Here is a 23094-nt window from a genome sequence, read left to right as displayed (position 1 = left end):
TTTAATGGCTGAGTAATACTCCATTGTGTATATGTACCACAGCTTTCTTATCCATTCATCTGCTGATGGACATCTAGGTTGCTTCCATGTCCTGGCTATTATAAACAGTGCTGCGATGAACATTGGGGTACACGTGTCTCTTTCCCTTCTGGTTTCCTCAGTGTGTATGCCCAGCAGTGGGATTGCTGAGTCATAAGGCAGTTCTATTTCCAGTTTTGTAAGGAATCTCCACACTGTTCTCCATAGTGGCTGTACTAGTTTGCATGCCCACCAACAGTGTAAGAGGCTTCCCTTTCCTCCACACCCTCTCCAACATTTATTATTTGTAGACTTTTGGATCGCAGCCATTCTGACTGGTGTGAAATGGTACCTCATAGTGGTCTTGATTTGCATTTCTCTGATAATGAGTGATGTTTAGGCATCTGACACCACAAATAGTGCTCAATATGCCCACAAATTTGGAAAACTCAGCAGTGGCCACAAGACTGGAAAAGGTCAGTTTTCATTCCAATCCCAAAGAAAGGCAATGCCAAAGAATGCTCAAACTACTGCACAATTGCACTCATCTCACATACTAGTAAAGTAATGCTCAAAATGCTTCAAGCCAGGCTTCAGCAATACGTGAACTGTGAACTTCCTGATGTTCAAGCTGGTTTTAGAAAAGGCAGAGGAACCAGAGACCAAATTGCCAACATCTGCTGGATCATGGAAAAAGCAAGAGAGTTCCAGAAAAACATCTATTTCTGCTTTATTGACTATGCCAAAGCCTTTGATTGTGTGAATCACAATAAACTGTGGAAAATTCTTCAAGAGATGGGAATACCAGACCACCTGACCTGCCTCTTGAGAAATTTGTATGCAGGTCAGGAAGCAACAGTTAGAAGTGGACATGGAACAACAGACTGGTTCCAAATATGAAAAAGAGTATGTCAAGGCTGTATATTGTCACCCTGATTATTTAACTTACATGCAGAGTACATCATGAGAAATGCTGGGCTGGAAGAAAACACAAGCTGGAATCAAGATTGCTGGGAGAAACATCAATAACCTCAGATATGCAGATGACACCACCCTTATGGCAGAAAGTGAAGAGGAACTGAAAAGCCTCTTGATGAAAGTGAAAGAGGAGAGTGGAAAAGTTGGCTTAAAGCTCAACATTCAGAAACGAAGATCATGGCATCCGGTCCCATCACTTCATGGGGAATAGATGGGGAAACAGTGGAAACAGTGTCAGACTTTATTTTTCTGGGCTCCAAAATCACTACACGTGGTGACTGCAGCCATGAAATAAAAAGACGCTTACTCCTTGGAAGGAAAGTTATGACCAACCTAGATAGCATATTCAAAAGCAGAGACATTACTTTGTCAACAAAGGTCCGTCTAGTCAAGGCTATGGTTTCTCCTGTGGTCATGCATGGATTGAGAGTTGGACTGTGAAGAAGGCTGAGCACCAAAGAATTGATGGTTTTGAACTCTGGTGCTGGAGAAGACTCTTGAGAGTCCTTTGGACTGCAAGGAGGTCCAACCAGTCCATTCTGAAGGAGATCAGCCCTGGGATGTCTTTGGAAGGAATGATGCTAAAGCTGAAACTCCAGTACTTTGGCCACCTCATGCAAAGGGTTGACTCATTGGAAAAGACTCTGATGCTGAGAGGGATTGGGGGCAGGATGAGAAGGGGACCACAGAGGATGAGATGGCTGGATGGCATCACTGACTCGATGGACTTGAGTCTGAGTGAACTCCGGGAGTTGGTGATGGACAGGGAGGCCTGGCATGCTGCAATTCATGGGGTGGCAAAGAGTTGGACACGACTGAGCGACTGAACTGAACTGTCCAGTGAATATAAGTTTGATCAAGTGGTTTCACTTTTCTTAAACTTTTTTCTTTTATAATACATGCTGCACTCAGTGATTACATTCTCTGGAGCCAGTTGATTTTTACTAAACCACCAGTTAGTTACTCAGTTGTGTCAGACTGCAACTACATGAACGGTAGCCTGCCAGGCTCCTCTGTTGATAGGATTCTCCAGGCAAGAATACTGGAGTGGGTAGACATTTCCCTCTCCAGGGGATCTTCCAGACCCAGGGATTAAACCCAGGTCTCCTGCATTGCAAGCAAATTCTTTACCATCTGAGCCACCAAGAAAGTGAAAGTATTAGTCGCTCAGTAGTATCCCACTGTGCAACCCCATGGACTGTAGCCCACCAGTTTCTTCCGTCCATGGGATTTCCCAGGCAAGAATACTAAAGCGGGTAGCCATTCCCTTCTCCAGGGGATCTTCCCAATCCATGGATCAAATCGAGGTCTTCCTCATTGTAGGCAGTTCTTAACTGTGTGAGCCACCTGGGGAACCCCTATAATTGAGTGTTAGGTACAATGTATTTTTCTTCCTAGTAATGCAAGCATAATCAAACATGCTGAATGAGTGTTGGTCTATACAGAAATATTTCTGAGTTGAACTTATTTAAATTTATTTATAAAATGTTTTCAAATATCACATCAGTATTTATTTATTTACATAGACAATTGTAATGGGCCTTACAGTAGGTGGCAGCCTAAATGTGTCATGTCACTTCAGTTGTAAACAATAATTTGGATAAGGATGTTGGTCCAAGATTTGGTCTCCTGGCTTCTTATTTCTCCTTGGCAAATGACATTCTCCTTTCCTGTCTTATATTTTCCTGTTATAAATTGTGGATATTATTGCCCATTTTTTGTGGTGGTGGTTTAGTCGCTAAGTTGTGTCTGACTGTTGAGATCCCATGGACTATAGCCTGCCAGGCTCTTCTGTCCATGGGATTCTCCAGGCAGGAATACTGGAGTGGGTTGCCATTTCCTACTCCAGGGGATCTTCCCAACCCAGGGATTGAACCCTGGTCTCCTGCATTGCAGGCAGATATTTTTACCAACTGATCTCTGAGGGAAGCCCATTTTTTTGTATTCCATATAAATATTGTACAATTAATTTAAATGACTGAAATAAATGCAGTTCAACATCTCTCTGTATAACTGAATAATAGAATTTTCTTCAACATTATCATGCTAATCTAATTCCAGAATTGACACAGGAAAGAATTCAAAGAACTGTACACTATACCTGATGTGAAGTGACAATACTGCAGTAGGATTTATAATTACAAATGATGTATATCTGAAAGCAATATTTTAAAATTATGATTAGTGTGAACAGTAGAATAATTAAAAATAATTATTATAATAAAATTTTAAAATCTGTTACCCACTTAGATGTTTAATATGTATAATACTAAATATTAAGACCTCATGATAAACTCATGTTATCAAATATCTAAATTCATAAGTACTCAACTATTTTCTTGCTCTTGTCATAATGTTTTGTCTTCTTGTAGACACAAGAGGCATTCAAAATTAAAGATGGGTTCTATAAAATTCTCCTGTGTTCTTCAGTTAACTTATATGAAATAATTGAGTACTTGGCAAGGTCTGCTAATGATGAACACCCCTGGGGTCCTATTAGCCACAGCTAGGAAACTATAGATTTTCCTACAAACAATATATATGGTCATACTTTTAAGGCTCATCCAAAGATATCATTTATAAATCAACAAAGATACTTATTGTAGCTGAGCTAGCTGACATTTTAAAATCTTACAACTTCACTTTTTTCTTGGTCAACTAAGAGCTTCCTGAGGCCCTGGCCATGGATCCATGTCACACATAGGTGAGCGCAGGTGAGATTTTTTCCCCCCAGGAAATTGTATAATCATAGATTCTTGGGTTTAAATTGACCTTATAAATCATGTAATCACTGCTTATCTGCACCTGGCATTGAAATCTCATTTTCAGTATACAAAATTTTAAGAAAGATAGACACATATATAATATAATTTTAGAAATAAAAAGTTTGTTTTTTATTTCTTATGGATACATATTTAAATGTAGTTTGAGTTATACACAAGTTGGGATTAAAATAAAATAATTATACAATTCCAATTTGCATCCAGATTTTCTCCATTTATATTACAAATTGAGAATCTTCCAGTGATACTGAACAATTTTAAAAATCTACACAGTAGTCAAAGTAATGACCTACATTTAATCATCCATTTCTCCAATTTTGAACATTCCATGCTGTTTCTAAGTTTCTGCAGCTCTTAATATTTGCATTGAACATAATTATAAATTATTTTTGTCCTTTAAAAGTATTTTTTGTCAGCGTTTATTCCTAGAGTGAATATTGTGGAGCCAAAGAAAAATGGAAAAGTGATTTATTTTTTCATATTTATTTCAAAAACATTTTAAAGTAGATCTAACTCTTATTTTCTGTATACTATGTCCTTTTTTGTTCTGCTGGGGGAATCCCACCTGAAAATAATAAAATGCAATGGAGCTGCTGTACATTTGTCCATAAATATAAAAAATTTTCCTCTGGATAATTGAAAAATATAAGATTTTATCCATTTATCTTTGAAAAGAAAGACATATGTTTTGCAGAATACATTTTATGTTTTCTCTTCTCTTTTCTTTGGAAAATGTATGTTCTCCCAATTTTTCGTTCTGTTATTAATGATGTGGTAACCTAGGACCAGGAAGATGAATGCTATGGGAAGATGGGAGAAGAAGACACAGTTCTATATGTAGCAGAAACATAAAGGAGTGAGAATTCCATTCTTACCATGGATGGACGCCTCACCTCTCTTTGGTAATGAAATTTCAGGCATTAAATGCATTTAACTAGGACCCTCTTCATGACACTGTGTAAACATACATTAACACACACAATAAGTGATCAGTAAATGTTTGTTGAATGAGTAAGCCTGTGATAGGTACTTAAGTAAAAGAGTTCATATGCGTCTGTGTTAGTCTGCGTATACATGTTATATGTGTGGCACATTAACTTTCTATCTTACCTATCAATCTATTTCTTTTCGTTCTTCACATCAAATTTTTACTTTCAGAACTTTGAAAGTAAGGATATCCTCTGCATGAAAGATCTTTGTGTACTTAACACCTATGCAAGAGTTGTTTATCCACATCTACAGAAGCTGTAAAGTTACTGAATATAACTATGTCAAATTGTATGTGGAACATAATTTGCAGACTAAAGAATAACAAGAAACAAACACCATAATTACACTGAAGGTAAAGTAACCCAGTAACGTACTCTTTCCTAGAGATAACTAGATATATTCATATTTATTCCACACAACAGTGTGTGAGGAACTATTAAACTGGAGTGCAGGTTCCTTTCAAATATTTATTTATGGTTCTCATGAAGTAGAGACTAATGATAAACAGAGCAGGGGGAAAAGAACACTTGAATCTATCATAGCTGTGTGGTCAGGGGAAGCAGCTGTACTTTACTCAGGGCAAAAGGCAATTCACTACGTATTTACTCATCACCTAATGGGTCTCAGGGGCTTCCGTGGGAGTGCAGTGGTAACAAATCTATCTTCATGATGCTGGATGCTTGGGGCTGGTGCACTGGGACGGCCCAGAGGGATGGTATGGGGAGGGAGGAGGGAGGAGGGTTCGGGATGGGGAACACATGTATACCTGTGGCGGATTCATTTTGATATTTGGCAAAACTAATACAATTATGTAAAGTTTAAAAATAAAATAAAATTAGAGGAAAAAAAAAAAAAAAAAACAAATGCAGAGATGCAGGAGATACAGGTTCAATCACTGGGTTGGGAAGATTCCCTGGAGTAGGAAATGGTAACCCCATGGACAGAGGAGACAGGTGGGCAGGCTACAGTCCATGGTTTCAAAAAGAGTGGGACACGACTGAGCACCCAGGTGATAGGATTCAAGCACTGCAGGCATCATGCCAGGTACTAGAGGTAAGTGAGAAAACAATGGAATAGTTTATGTGTTCTGGTTGATATCAGCTGGAGTGTATCACCAATGACTAATATACATTTTACTAAATTCCCTTCTTATAACAGATACTTATTGATGGTGCCTTTCCTTCTACTTTAGAGCAGAGAATTCAAATGCAAATCCTCATGGAAGTGGGAAAAATTCTTAATTCTTTGAAACAATTGTAAACTTTAAAAGTTACATCTGAGAAGTATAATTTGTAACCTCACAGACACAGAGGAAAACTCAGAAGCCTAGGACACTCTGATAGCTTTGCAGAGTCACATGAGTGAGAACCAGAATGAGAATCCAGATGTCATGTAGACAGCCCAATGTTTTCTCAGCAAATTACACATAAAATATTGCTGTGGAGGTGTTTCACAGGGGACGGGGGCTAAGTGTCCGAAGAGACGGAAAGTATCATGGAGAAAATAAAGACTTGAAACAAATACTGGGGCAGAAGTGCTGAGGAAATGCCCCACAGTTACAGTGAATAGATTGTTTTTTTGTTTTGTTTTGTTTTTTTTTCTAATAAGTTTAGAACACAATCCTTTCATGATTAATAGGTATCATTCTTTATTCCTTGTAGATAATTGAGACCCCAGGAACATGCTATTTTCTAAATGGATTTCTTCAGGCTTCCCAACAATGTGACGGAATTTGTTCTCCTGGGACTCACACAGAATCCACACTTGCAGAAAGTACTCTTCGTTGTCTTTCTGTTCATTTTCCTGTTCACTGTCCTGGCCAATCTTTTCATCGTCATCACCATCTCTCTCAGCCCCACGCTTTCCACTCCCATGTACTTCTTTCTCACCCATTTGTCCTTGTTAGATGCTTCCTTGACCTCTGTCAGCACCCCTAAAATGACTTTTGACCTGCTGCACCAGAGGAGAACCATCTCCTGGGGAGGCTGCCTGACTCAGCTCTTTATGGAGCACTTCCTGGGAGCATCAGAGGTCATCGTCCTCACCGTCATGGCCTATGACCGCTATGTGGCCATCTGCAAGCCTCTGCACTACAAGACCATCATGCGACAGGGGCTCTGCCAGCTCCTGGTGGTGGTGGCCTGGATAGGGGGGATCCTGCATGCCTCAGTGCAGATTCTCTTCACCACAGACTTGACCTTCTGTGGTCCCAATGTCATCGATCACTTCATGTGTGATTTCTTCTCACTGTTGGAAATTTCCTGCAGCGGCACCTACAGGCTTGGAATGGTGGTGGCCGCTAACACTGGGGGCATGGCCTTGCTCATTTTTCTTCTGCTTCTCATTTCCTACATAGTCATCCTGAGCTCCCTGAAATCCCATAGCTCTGAAGGACGACGCAAAGCCCTCTCTACATGTGGCTCCCACTTTACAGTAGTGGTGCTCTTTTTTGGACCATGTATATTCACTTACACACGTCCTGTGGCCACTTACCCTGCAGACAAGTTGGTGACAGTGTTTTATGGAATCCTCACGCCCTTGTTAAATCCTATCATTTACACAGTGAGAAACACAGAAGTGAAAAATGCCATGAGGAGTTTGTTAAAGAAGAGAGTGACTTAAGCTGTTCACGATGCCAAGAGAATAATGATTTATATACATAGGGAAGATTATTTGTGTTGTAAGTTGTGGATGACAATGAAGAATTTTTTCCATCATGGACAAAAATATAAGGCCCAGAAATTAACATTTGTTGATTATTTAATATTGACTACACATGTTTTAGGCATTTTGGTAAGCTTCAATATATTTTCCTGAGGTTTCTATATTTGTGTTATTAGATTCAGAATAAGCAATGGAAAAAACAACTATATACCCTTGGTTTGATGCTTGTAGAGTAAGTATCTCTCCATTATCTTTCCTACTTACCAAATTCTTCATATGTGTTAATTGGGTTAAATTGGTGGCTTGTCCATAGAACTTTGATCTCAGAACTTCTTCCATTTTTGCTTCACCTGATGTAAAGCAAATAAGGGACAGAAATTCTTAGGTAGATATGTGGAGAAGGGGCAGCCGGAATTTTTTCTGTACTATGAACTAATCAAAAGGAAAGAGTAACTCACTGTCTGTGTGTGTTAGTCCCTCAGTCGAGTCCAACTCTCTGAGACCATGTGGAATTTAGCCTGCCAGGCTCGTCTGTCCATGGAATTTTCCAGGCAAGAATACTGGGGTTGGTTGCCATTTCCGCTTCCAAGGTATCTTCCTGACCCAGGGACTGAATTCACGTCTCCTATGTCTCCTACATTGCAGGCAGATTCTTTTACCTCTGAACCACTGGGGAGGACCAAATAATTCACTATCTTTAATTATTTTCTTAACAAAAAATAATTCAGAAAATTTGAAGGTATTCTTAATTTTCTCTGTTTTGTTAAACACCTTTATGACTCACATTCTTTTGTGTGTATAAAGGAAATATTTTCATTTTCTATACCAAGACTTCAGGAACCATATGAAACAAGGTACAGATCTGTTTATAAATCTCAACAAAAAAAAAGCATATGGGTAGGTTCCAAAGCTATTGTTATGTAGGTGAGATACATATATTTACATTACATGAACACTTTATTATCTATTAGGCACAAAGAGAAGCAAATAGAGGTTTACTAATTTACTGGACTCAAATCACATGTGTTTCCCCTAAAGTATGTCAGGAATATTACACTGGATTGCGGTTTCCTGTCAACAATTTCACCTACAAAATACCAATCCAGGTCTTTAAAGCTCAGTCTTACTCTCTTTCAAATGAAAGAGAGTTTTCTGTTTTATGTTTAGGGCTATAGATGAGAAAATGATCTGCAGTCTTAATGATTGACTCTGTCCTTCGAGTAGATGGTGTCAGTATGCTTCAGCCTCGTCTTATAGGTAACAACATATTTCTGCAGTGCAAGTTTATTCTCTTTTTGAAGGTTTGTTATGCCACTTCACTTTTACAAAGACCAACATGAGTATAGTAATGGTAACCTATAAAGAAAAAGAATCTGAACGAGTATATATACATACATACACCCTGATAGCTCAGCTGGTAAAGAATTCCCCTGATGCAGGTGACGCCAGCTCAATTCCAGGGCTGGGAAGATCCCCTGGAGAAGGGATAGGCTACCGACTCCAGTATTCATGGGCTTCCCTGGTGGTTCAGGTGGTAAAGAATCTGCCTGCAATAGAGGAGACCTGAGTTCAATTCCTAGATGAGGAAGATCCCCTGCAGAAGGGGAATGGCTACCCCCTCCAGCACTTTTACCTCAAGAATCCCATGGACAGAGGAGCCTGGCAGGCTATGATCCAGGGAATCTCAAAGATTTGGACACCACTGAGTGAGTAAACCTTCAGTTTCATTTTTCTTCAAGGATAGGATAAGTCTTGAGTAAATGTGGTTTCTACTCTAAGAGCAATGAGAGCATTTAAAAAGAGAAAAAAACTAAGGCCAATGATTATGTTTTATGGGCTAGACCGGAGGCTCAGTGGAGGAGTAAGATTAAAGCAGCACAAATTATAAATTGTCAACAGGAAAACTTGGAAGGTATGAGAACTGAAAAAGGAAATGAAAGCAGTCTGGCATTCACAGTGGATGCAATTTTACTAGATTGTAAGTAAATTTAAAGCTCTTTTAAATCTTCCTTTACACAGCCTCAAAAATCTGTCCTGAGGATAAACTGCCATGTGACTATTTTTTATTCATTAAAAATCTGTATTTAGGGAATAAGTGTGTTTCTCCTAAAAATCAGTGAGACATAATGTTTGGATCTGTTGTATAAACATATTTGGTTTAATCTGGGATATCATTTGGTGAAAATGTTAGGTGTTAGTGAGGGAAGTGAGCTAATTACTGTTGATAAACTATGAAGCATACATCTTGACAGGTTCTTTAAATGCATTACTACTGTAGGAACAAGTATTGGTAAATAGATTTCTATCCATTTTATACAAGACAAAAGTGACTCAATAAAGTTAAGTATGAATATGAAGTCTTTTAGACTCTGCTTCCTCTACTCATCCCACTTCATGATGGGAAGATATCACTTTCCTACTTTCTCACTCCTTGTTGGGAAAATATCAAAACAGAGGTCTGATCATTGGCCACATTGTGAAGACTGTCTTTGAGGCATTCTTCTATTGTTCTTTGGAGGGGAGATTTCTTTCCTTCATCTCTCTGTTGGTCTCAGTTTCCCAGGTTTCTCACACACTCCTGATTCCATTTGTGTCAAGGAAAATCATCTGCTGATATCTTTTTGGTAGATGTATTATCCTTCATGGGCATCATGAAAAGTGGGATATAATAGGCTCAAGAAATGAAATTCAAGGCTGCATTTCAAAGGGAGGGACACTTGGGTAAAAGAGATGTCTAGAGGAGACACAAACAACCTACAGCAGCCAAGTCTGCTGACCTGAAGCTGCAGGCAGCACAGTGGAGGGACGTGGCCCCCGGGGAGACTTTCCGGACAGCGTACCTGGCGGATCCTGCAGCCTCTCCTTTCAGGAACCAGCACTGAGAGGCTGTGGCCCTGGCTGGCGACCTGATGGGTGGAACAGCGCTGCCCTGCTGTGTCTGTGTGGCGCTAGGAGTAGGTCTCGTTTGCCGGCACCACATCCCGCCTCCAGAGTCTCGCGTCTTCTCCCTGAGTGTGGTCTTCTGCACCCTGTCCCCGTCTCCACAGTGTCTGTCCTTCTGGGCCTCCAGGATGGGAACCTTGCCGTCCACAGTCTCACTTGCTCTCTTTCACCTCTAGTTGGTTCTGGTTGCAATTCCCCTGTGCTTTTCACTTCCCCTTCTTCACTGGGCCTTCAATCTTCCAACCTCTTTTCAACTCAGCTTCTGTCCACTCTCCTGGGATCTCTGCTCCCTCCTCGCCAGCCTGTGCCTGTCTGTCCCTGACTTTGACCTATGCATCTAAACCCTGGCCCTCGAGTTCCCCTGCTGTTCTAACTGCCTGTGATTTGCTTTCGCTGAACGGTTTTGTGGTCACCCTATTTCCCTACATCAATCTCCCAATCTAACTTCTTTCCTTCAGTAACATGATGCTCATTTATCCAATGTGAGATCTCAAAGAAGCTCAAGTACAGTGATTTGCCTTTTCGTATGTAATATATTCTTACTAATTTTACCTCTGTTGTGAATTAAATTGGGCTTCCCAGGTGGTGGAGTGGAAAAGAATCCACTTGCTGATATAGGAGATGCAAGAGAGACTGTTCGATCCCTGGGTCAGAAAGATCCCTGGGAAAAGGAAATGGCAACCCACTCCAGTATGCTTGCCTGGGAAATCTCATGGACAGAGGAGCCTGGCGGGCTACAGTCCATGGGGTTACAAAGAGTCAGACCCAACTGAGCGACTGAGCACAGTCATTGAAGTAATTGATATCCTGTTTGGCATGGGTAGCACCTTGAAGAACTATAGGTGCTATTTCCATAGAGCTTTTCCCTTTGTTATGTCATAGAGTTAACATTTATATTGATTCTGTATTTTGAAGCATTATTGGATTTGTTTAGTAGTTCTAACAGGTTTGGTGCAATTATTTGCATTTTCTATATGTAAGATTGTCTCCTCTGTACTCTGTTAAATGTGGCTACTTGCTCTTAGTAACATGCATATGAGGTTTATGCATGTCAGTGTGTTCATCAGTAAGTTATTCATGTTATTGCTGAGTAATATTGTGACTTATGGATCTGCCACAGTTTATTTTTTCCCAGTTAACAGATATTTTGGCTGTTTCCAGCTATTTGAACTTATAATTAGAGTTGTTCTAAATATTCAGAACTGGACATGGAACAACAGACTGTTTCCAAATATGAAAAGGAGTAGGTCAAGGCTGTATATTGTCACCCTGCTTATTTAACTTATATGCAGAGCACATCATGAGAAACGCTGGGCTGGAGGAAGCACAAGCTGGAATCAAGATTGCTGGGAGAAGTATCAATAACCTCAGATATGTAGATGACACCACAGTTATGGCAGAAAGTGAAGAAGAATTATAGAGCCTCTTGATGAAAGTGAAAGAAGAGAGTGAAAAAGTTGGCTTTAAGCTCAACATTCAGGAAAACTAAGATCATGGCATCCGGTTCCGTCACTTTATGGCAAATAGATGGGGAAACAGTGGAAACAGTGGCTGACTTAATTTTACTGGGCTCTTAAATCACTGCAGATGATTTTTGCAGCCATGAAATTAAAAGACACTTACTCCTTGGAAGGAAAGTTATGACCAACCTAGACAGCATATTAAAAAGCAGAGACATTACTTTGCCAACAAAGGTCCGTCTAGTCAAAGCCAGGGTTTTTCCAGTAGTCACATATGGTTGTGAGAGTTGGACTATAAAGAAAGCTGAGTGCTGAAGAATTGATGCTTTTGAAGTATGGTGTTGGAGAAGACTCTTGAGAGTCCCTGGGACTGCAAGGAGATCCAACCAGTCCATCCTAAAGGGGATCAGTCCTGGGTGTTCATTGGAACATGGCTCATGCTAAAGCTGAAACTCTAGTACTTTTCTGGGCCAAAATCACTTATGCAGCCAAGAACTGACTCATTGGAAAAGACCTGATGCTGGAAAAGATTGGGGGCAGGAGGAGGTTTTTCCTGTGGTCAGGGGACAAAGAGAGGGTGAGATGGTTGGATGGCATCACCGACACAATGGACATGGGTTTGGGTGGATTCCGGGAGTTGGTGATAGACAGGGAGGCCTGGCGTGCTGTGATTCATGGGATTGCAGAGTTGGATACATCTGAGTGACTGAACTGAAGTGAACTAATAAGTCATTGAAAAGTGTTTCCTCTTGTTTTGTAGGTTAACTGCTTCTAAAATGTGAACTCAGCTTCTGTTCAGACTAGATGGAACCAAGGAACAGTATTTCTTAGTTCTCTTAGGCCTCACTCTTTCTTTTTATATTTTGATAATGGTGGGCCACCTGCACATTATCATGACTAAAACTCTCAGTAAGACCTTGAACTCATAGACATAAATGCATGGGGCTGTGGGTATGTGTTTTACTGCTGGTAGTGTCCTGGGTTGGAGGTTTTCTGCACTCAGTGATGCAACTTAGCACTAATTATGGGTTCCCATTCTGTGGCGCCAAAGTCACTAATCACTTTATGTGTAACATGAACACTTATTGAAACTCATATGTACTAACACCTATATTATTGGCCTCTTAGTACTGGCCAAAGGAGGACTGATCTGCACTATTGTGTTTCTGCTCTTATTGATCGCCTATGGAGTCATCCTGCACTTTCTGAAGAACCTGAGTCAGGAGGGAGGCAGAAAGCCCTTCACATCTGTGGTTCCCACATCACTGTGATTGTCTGCTTCTTTGTTCTGGTATTTTTATATAAGGAAGACCTGCTAAGACCTTCCCCATTAAAAATAATTGAGTGTATCTTATACAGTCATAATTCTCATACTGAGCTCATTAATCTGCAGTCTAAAAAATTCTGAAATGATTAATGCTATAAATAAGCTCTGGAGAGGGAAAAAAAGCAGACCAGGTTTTAAATTAGTGCAGTATCCATTATGAAGTTAGAAAATTAGCATTGAGGCCAAACTCCTTAGAATGTAAAAGTCTTCATAAATTTGATACATACTTTCCATTTCTTTAACAGATTAATGACAATTATAATTAAATTATATGTTCATGCTATTTATTAATAGCAATTCCCTGATGGCATATAAACTGACTAATATCTAGTTTATCATTGAATCTTGAAAGGTACCATACATTTAAACCAGAAAGTCAATAAATAATATGGCACAAATTAGTCAATGAAATTTTTTTTTAAAATTTTATTTTATTTAAACTAATTTTTAGTTTTGCCAAATTAAAATTTGAAATTTTTATAGTTTAAATTTTTGTGTTTATTTTTTTTTTTATTGTTTTTAATTGTTAGATTCTTATTTTTTATCTTCTTTCTATTTATTGTACTAGTTAAAATATATTGTGTGTATAGAATGTTTTTTCCTCACTTTCTTTTGTATTCATATGAAATTTTAGCATAATATTCATTTAATTTTTTAAGTAAGAAAAAATGCTATTCTAGTAATGGAATTCATGCAATGAAATAATTTACAATAAAACTTATCCCCATCATAACCCAGATTCTTCCAGTCCTTTCAGATGCAGTCACTATATTCACTTTCTCAGATTGCTCGAGTTATAATCTGCAAATACAGGCATATTTTCATTTATGTGTTTGTGTTTCTGCTTCAGTGTATACAGTTTTCATTTTACTGCACAGCCTCCTGGAGATCTGTGCATGCCAGTTTACTTAGATCCTAACTCAGTCTAGTTAGTTCCTACTACTTAAGTCTTTCATGCAGCTACACTAAAATTGATGCATCTGGTCATTTTCATGTTTTCTTTCAGTTTAATAACTCTGTGATGAAGTTTTTAAAATTTGTCTGTATGAGTTCCAAGAAGTGGAATTTTTGAGTCAATTATTTTATGTATTTAAATTTTGATGTTTATAGTTATTGTCAGAATGTCATCTGTTTGGGCATCTTTTCACATGTTTTAAGGCATTTGTATGCCTTTTCCATGAACTGCTTATAAATTAACTTCATATATTTTCTTTGATTGCTGATCTTTTCCATTTGATTTGGATAGTGTGGCCACTTTAACAATATTTTTCTTTATTCCTCCAATTCATGAACATTGGGCATCCTTCTTTGTTCCTTTAATTTCTTTCATTGATGTCATATATTTTTCAGTTTAGCAGATTTTCACTTCCATTATTTACTTTATTCCTATGTATGTTATTCTTACTGATACTATTTTAAATGGGATTAGTTTCTTAATTTTCTCTTTATATATTTGATTGTTAAATATGTAAATGCAACTCATTTTTGCAGGTTGATTTTGTACCCTGAAAATTTGTTGGATTTATTTATTAGATCCAGCAATTTTGGTTCAGTTGTCTGTATTTTCTGTATAAAGATTATGCCTATTCTGATTTGAGATTTATGCACATCCTTGTGTTTATCAATAGTTTATTCATTTTATTCCTAATTTGCATTCCATTTTGTGGATGTATCACAGTCCTTTTAAGCTTTTCTTGGTTAAGAGATATTTTGTCTGTTTCCAGCTATTTTAACTTATGATTAAAACTACTGTAAATATGCGTGTAAACTTTTTAAGAAACAAGCAAACAGGTTCAGAAAAAATAGAAAATGATTATTTTTGAGGTACTAGATATAAGAATTAAGTGGCAGTGATTACCGAGAGATGGAAATTTAGTTGAGTTCCAAGTGTTTTCCTGTTTATTACTTTTAAAATGTTTCATGTTTGTGTACGAGACAGCAAAAGAGACACCGATGTATAGATCAGTCTTATGGATACATCAAAAAAAAAAAACATGTATAATATCATGTAGGAAACGAATCCAGGTTCAAGCACGGTACTGGATGCTTGGGGCTGGTTTCTGAGTTGAAGATATGATGTTCAGGGGGGAATGCGGGTATACCTCTGAGGACACCAAAAGTTTAAAAATAAAATAAAATTAAAAAAATGTTTCAGCTAAAAAAAAAAATCCCCTTAAATACAACTGATGATCCAGCAAAATATACAGAGGAAACCAGAAGGGAAAGAGACACATGTACCCCAATGTTCACAACTATAGTTCTGGAGTCTTGGGGTTGACTTTCTGGGAAAATATGATGTTCAGGGTCTGAGGACACCAAGACAGCTAAATTTATGAGAGTAAAATACTGCAGAGGATACAACTTACTCATTATTCAAGTTTCATCAGAATACTGATCTGTGCTTGCATTTGAGGAAAATACCTGAGGCTGGAGGGAAATTTACCCAGATGGATTACAAAGAGGGCTTGGAGCTCACATTGGGCCAGGAATAGTGTTTATTCTCACCAGCTGGGAAACCTCATCGTTCACAGGGACAGTGCAGTTGGTTGAATACTCAGAAAGATTTTACGTCAGTAGTGGGACATGATTAGTCCTAGATTGAGTACTTCTCAGGATGCGACTCAAAAACCATATTAACAAGTTAAAAAAAAATCCCCGAAAAAGGATCCAAAGGAATCAAAATAAGAATTATGTTCAGGATTTTGTGTATTTACTAATGTGAGAAATTGATCCAATTATTTTCCTTGTGATGCCCTTGTTAAGGGTTATTCTGGGGGCGTAAAATGCATTAGGAGGCATGTTCATTTTCTCCCTTTTGTGAAAGTGTTTGTGTAAGGTTGGTACCATTTATGGATTAGCTGTTATAGAGCTGATTGATGAATGCCATGTGAGAATGACATTTTGAGGGGAAAGTAATTCTAAGCATTGATTTATTTAGATGTTAGACTATTCCAGCTTTTAGTTACTCGCTCTGTCTGATTAGAAAGTTGTCTCATAGCAGTGTTTCATTTTCTTTTCTTGGCAAGTATACTTCTGTGAATTCATTTATAATATCATTGTATCATCTTTTTAAGATCTCTAGAGTTGAGAGTGATGACTATTTCTTCAATATTTGTTTAAAATCTACCATTTAAAACATTTTACTTATTTATTTTAAAATTTCATTTATATTAGTGCATCCAGTCTTAGTTCCGCCTGAGGGATGTCCGTTGTCTCACGCAGGATCATTCTTTGTAGTGTGTCAACTCTCTGAGCGCACAGGCTCAGAATGCGGCGGGAACTTACTTGCTCCAAATCCACTCCAGGATTCTTGCCTGGAAAATCCCAGGGACAGAGGTGCCCTGTGGGCTACAGTCCATGGTGTCGAAAAGAGGTGGACATGACTGAGCGACTAGCACAAACACACATGTGGGGTCTTAGTTCCCCAACTAGGGATTGAACCCAAATCCCCTGCACTGTGGGGATTCCTTGGTGACTCAGATAGTAAAGTCAGATAGTAAAGAACCTGCCTGCAATGTGGGAGACCTGGGTTCCATCCCTGGATGGGGAAGATTCCCTGGAGGAGGGCATTGCAATCCACTCCAGTATTCTTGCCTGGAGAATCCCATGGACAGAGGGGTCTGGCAGGCTACAGTCCATGGGGTGGCAAAAAGTCAGACATGACTGAACAACTAAGCACACAGCCCAGCACCGTAGGGTGGATTATTAATATTGGACCATCAGGGAATTTCCCCTCTCTTCAATCTAGATTCTGATAATTTTTTTCTTTGTACATTTCGCTAGAAATGTATCAATTTATTTAAAGTTCAAAGACCTAATTATTGGTTTTAAATAGATTTGTTATTTTTAAAGAATTCCTCTTTAAATGATATCTGTGTTCTCAATACTGTTTCAAACTACAATGCTCTCTAGGTTTATTTTAATTTTTCTTTTCTAGTATTTTGAGACAATAGCTGAGTCCATTTCTAAAAATATTTATTGTTTTCTAATATTTGCATATAAAGAAAACTCTACATTTCTTTCTAAGCACTCTTTTAGTTGCATCCAGTTAATATATACATATTATATTTTCCTTTATGTGTGTGTTCAGTTCAGTTCAGTTCAGTTCAGTCGCTCAGTCGTGTCTGACTCTTTGCAACCCCATGAATCTCAGCATGCCAGGCCTCCCTGTCCATCACCAACTCCCGGAGTTCACTCAAACTCATCGTCCATCGAGTCAGTGATGCCATCCAGCCATCTCATCCTCTGTCGTCCCCTTTTCTTCCTGCCCCCAATCCCTCCCAGCATCAGAGTCTTTTCCAATGAGTCAACTCTTCGCATGAGGTGGCCAAACTACCAGAGCTTCAGCTTTAGCATCGTTCCCTCCAAAGACTGGAAAAGATCAGTTTTCATTCAAATCCCAAAGAAAGGCAATGCCAAAGAATGCTCAAACTACCGCACAATTGCACTCATCTCATATGCTAGTAAAGTAATGCTCAAAATTCTCCAAGCCAGGCTTCAGCAATACGTGAACTTCCAGATGTTCAAGCTGGTTTTAGAAAAGTCAGAGGAACCAGAGATCAAATTGCCAACATCTGCTGGATCACGGAAAAAGCAAAAGAGTTCCAGAAAAACATCTATTTCTGCTTTATTGACTATGCCAAAGCCTTTGATTGTGTGGATCTCAATGAACTGGGGAAAATTCTTCAAGAGATGGGAATACCAGACCACCTGACCTGCCTCTTGAGAAACCTATATGTAGGTCAGGAAGAAACAGTTAGAACTGGACAAGGAACAACAGACTGGTTCCAAATAGGAAAAGGAGTATGTCAAGGCTGTATATCGTCACCCTGCTTATTTAACTTATATGCAGAGTACATCACGAGAAAGGGCTGGAAGAAGCACAAGCTGGAATCAAGATTGCCGGGAGAAATATCAATAACCTCAGATATGCAGATGACACACCCTTATGGCAGAAAGTGAAGAAGAACTAAAAAGCCTCTTTGATGAAAGTGAAAGTGGAGAGTGAATAAGTTGGCTTAAAGCTCAACATTCAGAAAACGAAGATCATGGCATCTGGTCCCATCACTTCATGGCAAATAGATGGGGAAACAGTGGAAACAGTGTTAGACTTTAATTTTGGGGGCTCCAAAATCACTGCAGATGGTGATTTCAGCCATGAAATTAAAAAATGCTTACTCTTTGGAAGAAAAGTTATGTGTGTGTGTGTGTGTGTATTATATATATATATATATATATATATATATATATATATATAATTGTTTTTCTAGATATGTATGTTCAGTCATGTTTGTCTCTTTGTAACCCCATGGACCCATGGATTGTAGCCCACCAGCCCCTCTGTCCATGAGATTTCCCAGGCAACAGTACTGGAGCAGGTTGCTATGTTTTAGTCCAGGGGATCTTCCTGACCCAGGGATCAAATCAGCATCTCTTGCAACTCTTGTACTGGGAGGTAAATTCTTTACCACTAGCACCACCTGGGAAGTCTCACTTTTTACATACCTTTAATATAGATTATTTTATATAATGTGTATCATTATCTTTCTGTAGAAAATGTCTGAAAATTTACACAGGTAATTTTAGGCTTGTATTGCTTAATTTGTAAATGAAAAATGTTATATTTTTATTTTATTTATAAGTATATATTTACATATATAGGTATATGCTTTATGATTTAAATCTTTAAAAATGTACAACGACTTCTGTCACAGCTTAGGGTGTTTCTACTTTGGCAAAGGCCCTGTGAGCACTTTGAGTTAAATGGAATAATCCCACAAATGTTTTCTCTTTCACAATTTTAACACTAAAACACATTCTATCAACTTGTCTGTCTGAAATCATATGACAACTTTTATCTGTACTTGAAATAAACCTTAAATAACTTATTCTGAAGTTAACATTAATACTATTTGGAAATAAATTCAGATATTATCTTCAAAGACAAAGCTTAAACTTAAAACTATTTGCCTATTTTTAAGGTTTGATTTAAGATAGAAAGTTTTTACATATTTCATTTCTGCTCAGATTTGATTTTCCCTTTTGGTGATATGGTCTCTATTTACACTTTATGATTTTCCCCCCAGAGGACAGGATTCTAAAAGTCCTGTTCCACATGGTGATTGTTTGGTACCATCTCTGGAGATAAAGACTCTACCCTCAAAATTATGATTAAAGTCCCAGTGAATTTAATTAGACAAAAATCACCCTTGGAGATGTACCTACTGAATGCCTCACCTGTCCGTACTGCAGTTAAATACAGACCGAGTGTGGACAGCCCTTTGCCTTTACCTGAGGAGTGATTGTCTGCAGCAGCAATCACATGACAGACTTCTGCTAGAATTAAAATGATGGATTCAGAACATAATAAAGTGTGTATATGAAATTATCCCCATCCTTCAAGAAACCCAAAATTCAACAATGCTGTTTGAAGACAGGACAATATAAGTGAGAATCAAAATGTTGCAAAGTCCATTTCACTTTCGCTGGTATATACACAAGCAGCAGATTAAGTTTTTTCACTTTAAACAATCCTTATATAATTTGAAGTTTTCGCTCTCTCTCTTTCTCTGATTAAAATGGTGATTTAACATTTGTTTGTTATTAGGACAAATTCTGATGGTAGTAAACATTTTGAGTTTCTTTTCACAATCTAGATTCAGAGTTCCTTAGGTAAGAGGACATTCATATTCATTTTGAAAATTCCAATAATTGACGAGTATTTTTTTTTTCTGAATGTCTGAGATGAATTACATGTCCTGTAAGATTGACTCAAAATCCAGTGATGCTGAATGTACCTTGCTCATTATTTTGCCAGAGATGGCACCAGTGCATGAAGGACTAAAGAGATGGCACCAGAGCTCAGAACATGGATTGAATAACTTCCATCTTCTGCAGGTAACCCAGGAAGTGTATTCAGACACAAAATTCTTAACGAGGCTTTCTGTTTTATGAGTCCATTGGTGGAGTGAGAATTCAATCCTTTAAGAGTTTTCCTTTGTGATTTTCATAATCAGTCATGTTAGGATTCTTTCATGATTATTAAATATGTAAAAATTGATTCTATTCAGCAATACACTTTTTGGATAATTTCATATTCTAATTATCTGAAATAAATTTACCTTCCAGAAAGTACTCCTAGAAAGTAATTTCAAGGTTAATGATTTGACAATATTTTCATTTCAGATATTTATATATCTGACCCTACTTTCAATTTTTATGTTCTCTAAACATAGCATGTTAATCTGTTAAAATTAAGTGATGAGGTAGCATCCGTATATTTTGACTGATTGACTTCCAAGAACTCAAGCAAATACTGTACTAAGCAAGCTGTGACTTCAGGTCCTACTTTTCTATTCACAGATGAGCTTCAGCATCCTATCATATGTTTGTTGGTCTAAATGATCAACAAAAGATAAAAATATGAAATATAAAAATATGAAAATTAGACATTTTCCCTCTTTTTGTAGATATTTTAATTTATTTCATATTTTTATCTTTTGTTAGTTAACTGCTTACAGATCTTTACTTTCAATAACTCTGTGCATATCATCTAACATGCGTATCTTCAGACTTTTTGGTCCAGTGGTGTTTTGTTATACTTTCCTAGGTCCTTAAAATATTTGAAATTGTCAGATATATGTATTTGAGATTAACTGATTCGTTAATCAGTTAACGTTAATCAGTTAAGTAAACTTCCAACCCTAGAAGGAGGAAAGTCACCTCTTTCATGAAATGGACATTAAAACTTGCTTTACTTCTTTTTAAAACTTTAATTAGCTTCTATTTTTGTCTGAGATATTTGCTATATGTACAATTTAAAGTTTCTAGATAGAAAATTAGTTGCAGGACTTCACTTATTTGATATTCTTTTCCCACTTTTTAAAAATTCATTTGCCTATCTATTAGTTTGTGGTCAAGGAAGATGATTTAATCAGCCTTCTATTATAATATCTGAAAGTACCCAAACATAATAAACCACAAGGACTGTTTGTTGAATAAAAAGCAAATTATTGTAAGATTTTAGGAAGTCACTTTTAATAATTGTATTTATAGATAATGCTGTCCTGAACTCTGGAATAAGACATACAGAAGAACCTATGGAACAAAGGAAAAATGTAACTGAGTTTGTCCTCTTGGGGCTCACTCAGAGTGTCCAGGGGCAGGGAATTTTATTTGTCGTGTTCTTGCTCATCTACATCGTGACCATGGTGGGCAACCTACTCATTGTCCTGACTGTAGTACTCAGCCCAACATTGGATTCCCCTATGTACTTCTTTCTTGGCTACTTATCATTTATGGATGCTTTTTATTCTACTTCAATCACCCCAAATACAATTATAGACTTACTCTATGAGAAGAAAACCATTTCATTTCAAGCTTGCATGACCCAGCTTTTTACAGAGCATCTATTTAGTGGTGCTGAGGTTTTTCTCCTGGTTTTCATGGCCTATGACCGCTACCTGGCCATCTGCAAGCCCTTGCATTATTTGACAATCATGAATCAGAGAGTGTGTGTTCTGATGCTGCTATTGGCTTGGGTTGGTGGGTTTTTACATGCTCTACTTCATATCATTTTCTTTTACAACCTTCCGTTCTGTGGCCCTAATGTCATTGACCACTTTGCGTGTGACACGTATCCTTTGTTAAAACTGGCCTGCACCGACACCCACATTACTGCCGTCACAGTGGTTGCCAACGATGGGGCGATCTGTGTGACCATTTTCACACTCTTACTCGTCTCCTATGGGGTCATTCTGCGCTCTTTGAAGAATCTCAGTCAGGAAGGGAAGCGTAAAGCCTTGTCCACCTGTGGCTCCCACATTACAGTGGTGGTCCTCTTCTTCGTGCCCTGTATTTTTACGTATGTGAGACCTCCTGTTACCTTACCCATTGATAAATGCTTCGCTGTGTTTTACACCATTGTCACCCCCATGCTGAACCCTCTAATCTATACTCTGAGAAATGGAGAGATGCAAAATGCCATGAAAAAGCTCTGGATCAGAAGAAAACAATGAAGAAGCTGCAAAATATATTACTTATTTTCAACAAACAATTGCTCTTTCAATGAGCAAGGAAAGTCGTGTGTGTGTGTGTGTGTGTGTGTGTGTTTTACTGTAATAAATGTCTCCTCAGTTTAAATAACTTGGGTATGATGAAAAAGGTTTATCATTTGAGTACTTCCAATCTACTTCTGCTCTATTGACTATGCCAAAGCCTTTGACTGAGTGAATCACAATAAACTGTGGAAAATTCTTCAGGAGATGGGAATACCAGACCACCTGACCTGCCTCTTGAGAAACATGTATGCAGGTCAGGAAGCAACAGTTAGAATTGGACATGGAACAACAGGCCAGTTCCAAATAGGAAAAGGAGTACGTCAAGGCTGTATATTGTCACCCTGTTTATTTAACTTGTATGCAGAGTACATCATGAGAAATGCTGGGCTGGATGAAGCACAAGCTGGAATCAAGATTGCTGGGAGAAATAGCAATAATATCAGATATGCAGATGACACCACCCTTATGGCAGAAAGTGAAAAATAATTAAAGGGCCTCTAAATGAAAGTGAAAGAGGAGAGTGAAAAAGTTGGCTTAAAATTCAACATTCAGAAAACTAAGATCATGGCCTCTGGTCCCATCACTTCATAGCATATAGATGGGGAAGCAGTGGAAACAGTGGCTGACTTTATTTTTATGGGCTCCAAAATCACTGCAGATGGTGATTGTAGCTATGAAATTGAAATACGCTTTCTTCTTGGAAGGAAAGTTATGACCAAACTAGACAGCATATTAAAAAGCAGAGATATTACTTTGCCAACATAGGTCCATCTAGTCAAGGCTATGGTTTTTCCAGTGGTCATGTATGGATGTGAGAGTTAGACTGTGAAGAATGTTGAGCACCAAAGAAATGATGCTTTTGAACTGTGGTG

At 38.2% G+C, this 23094-nt stretch overlaps 2 protein-coding genes across 2 annotated transcripts; both read left to right on the top strand.

Moving 5' to 3' along the window:
* Positions 1 to 6464: 6464 nt before the first annotated feature.
* On the top strand, positions 6465 to 7391 carry LOC106701084 (olfactory receptor 4C3D). Its single transcript, XM_014479741.2, has one exon. The coding sequence runs from the start codon at positions 6465 to 6467 to the stop codon at positions 7389 to 7391; it is 927 nt and encodes a 308-aa protein (XP_014335227.2).
* Positions 7392 to 21262: 13871 nt separating this feature from the next.
* LOC102282933 (olfactory receptor 4A47) lies at positions 21263 to 22180 on the top strand. The gene has a single exon (XM_005900635.2). The coding sequence runs from the start codon at positions 21263 to 21265 to the stop codon at positions 22178 to 22180; it is 918 nt and encodes a 305-aa protein (XP_005900697.1).
* The last annotated feature ends 914 nt before the right edge of the window (positions 22181 to 23094 follow it).

Source organism: Bos mutus, chromosome 15 (assembly GCF_027580195.1).
Source record: "Bos mutus isolate GX-2022 chromosome 15, NWIPB_WYAK_1.1, whole genome shotgun sequence".
NCBI classification, from domain to species: Eukaryota; Metazoa; Chordata; class Mammalia; order Artiodactyla; family Bovidae; genus Bos; species Bos mutus.
The sequence above is the reverse complement of the archived record's forward strand: the minus strand, read 5'-3'. Positions and strand labels throughout refer to the sequence as shown.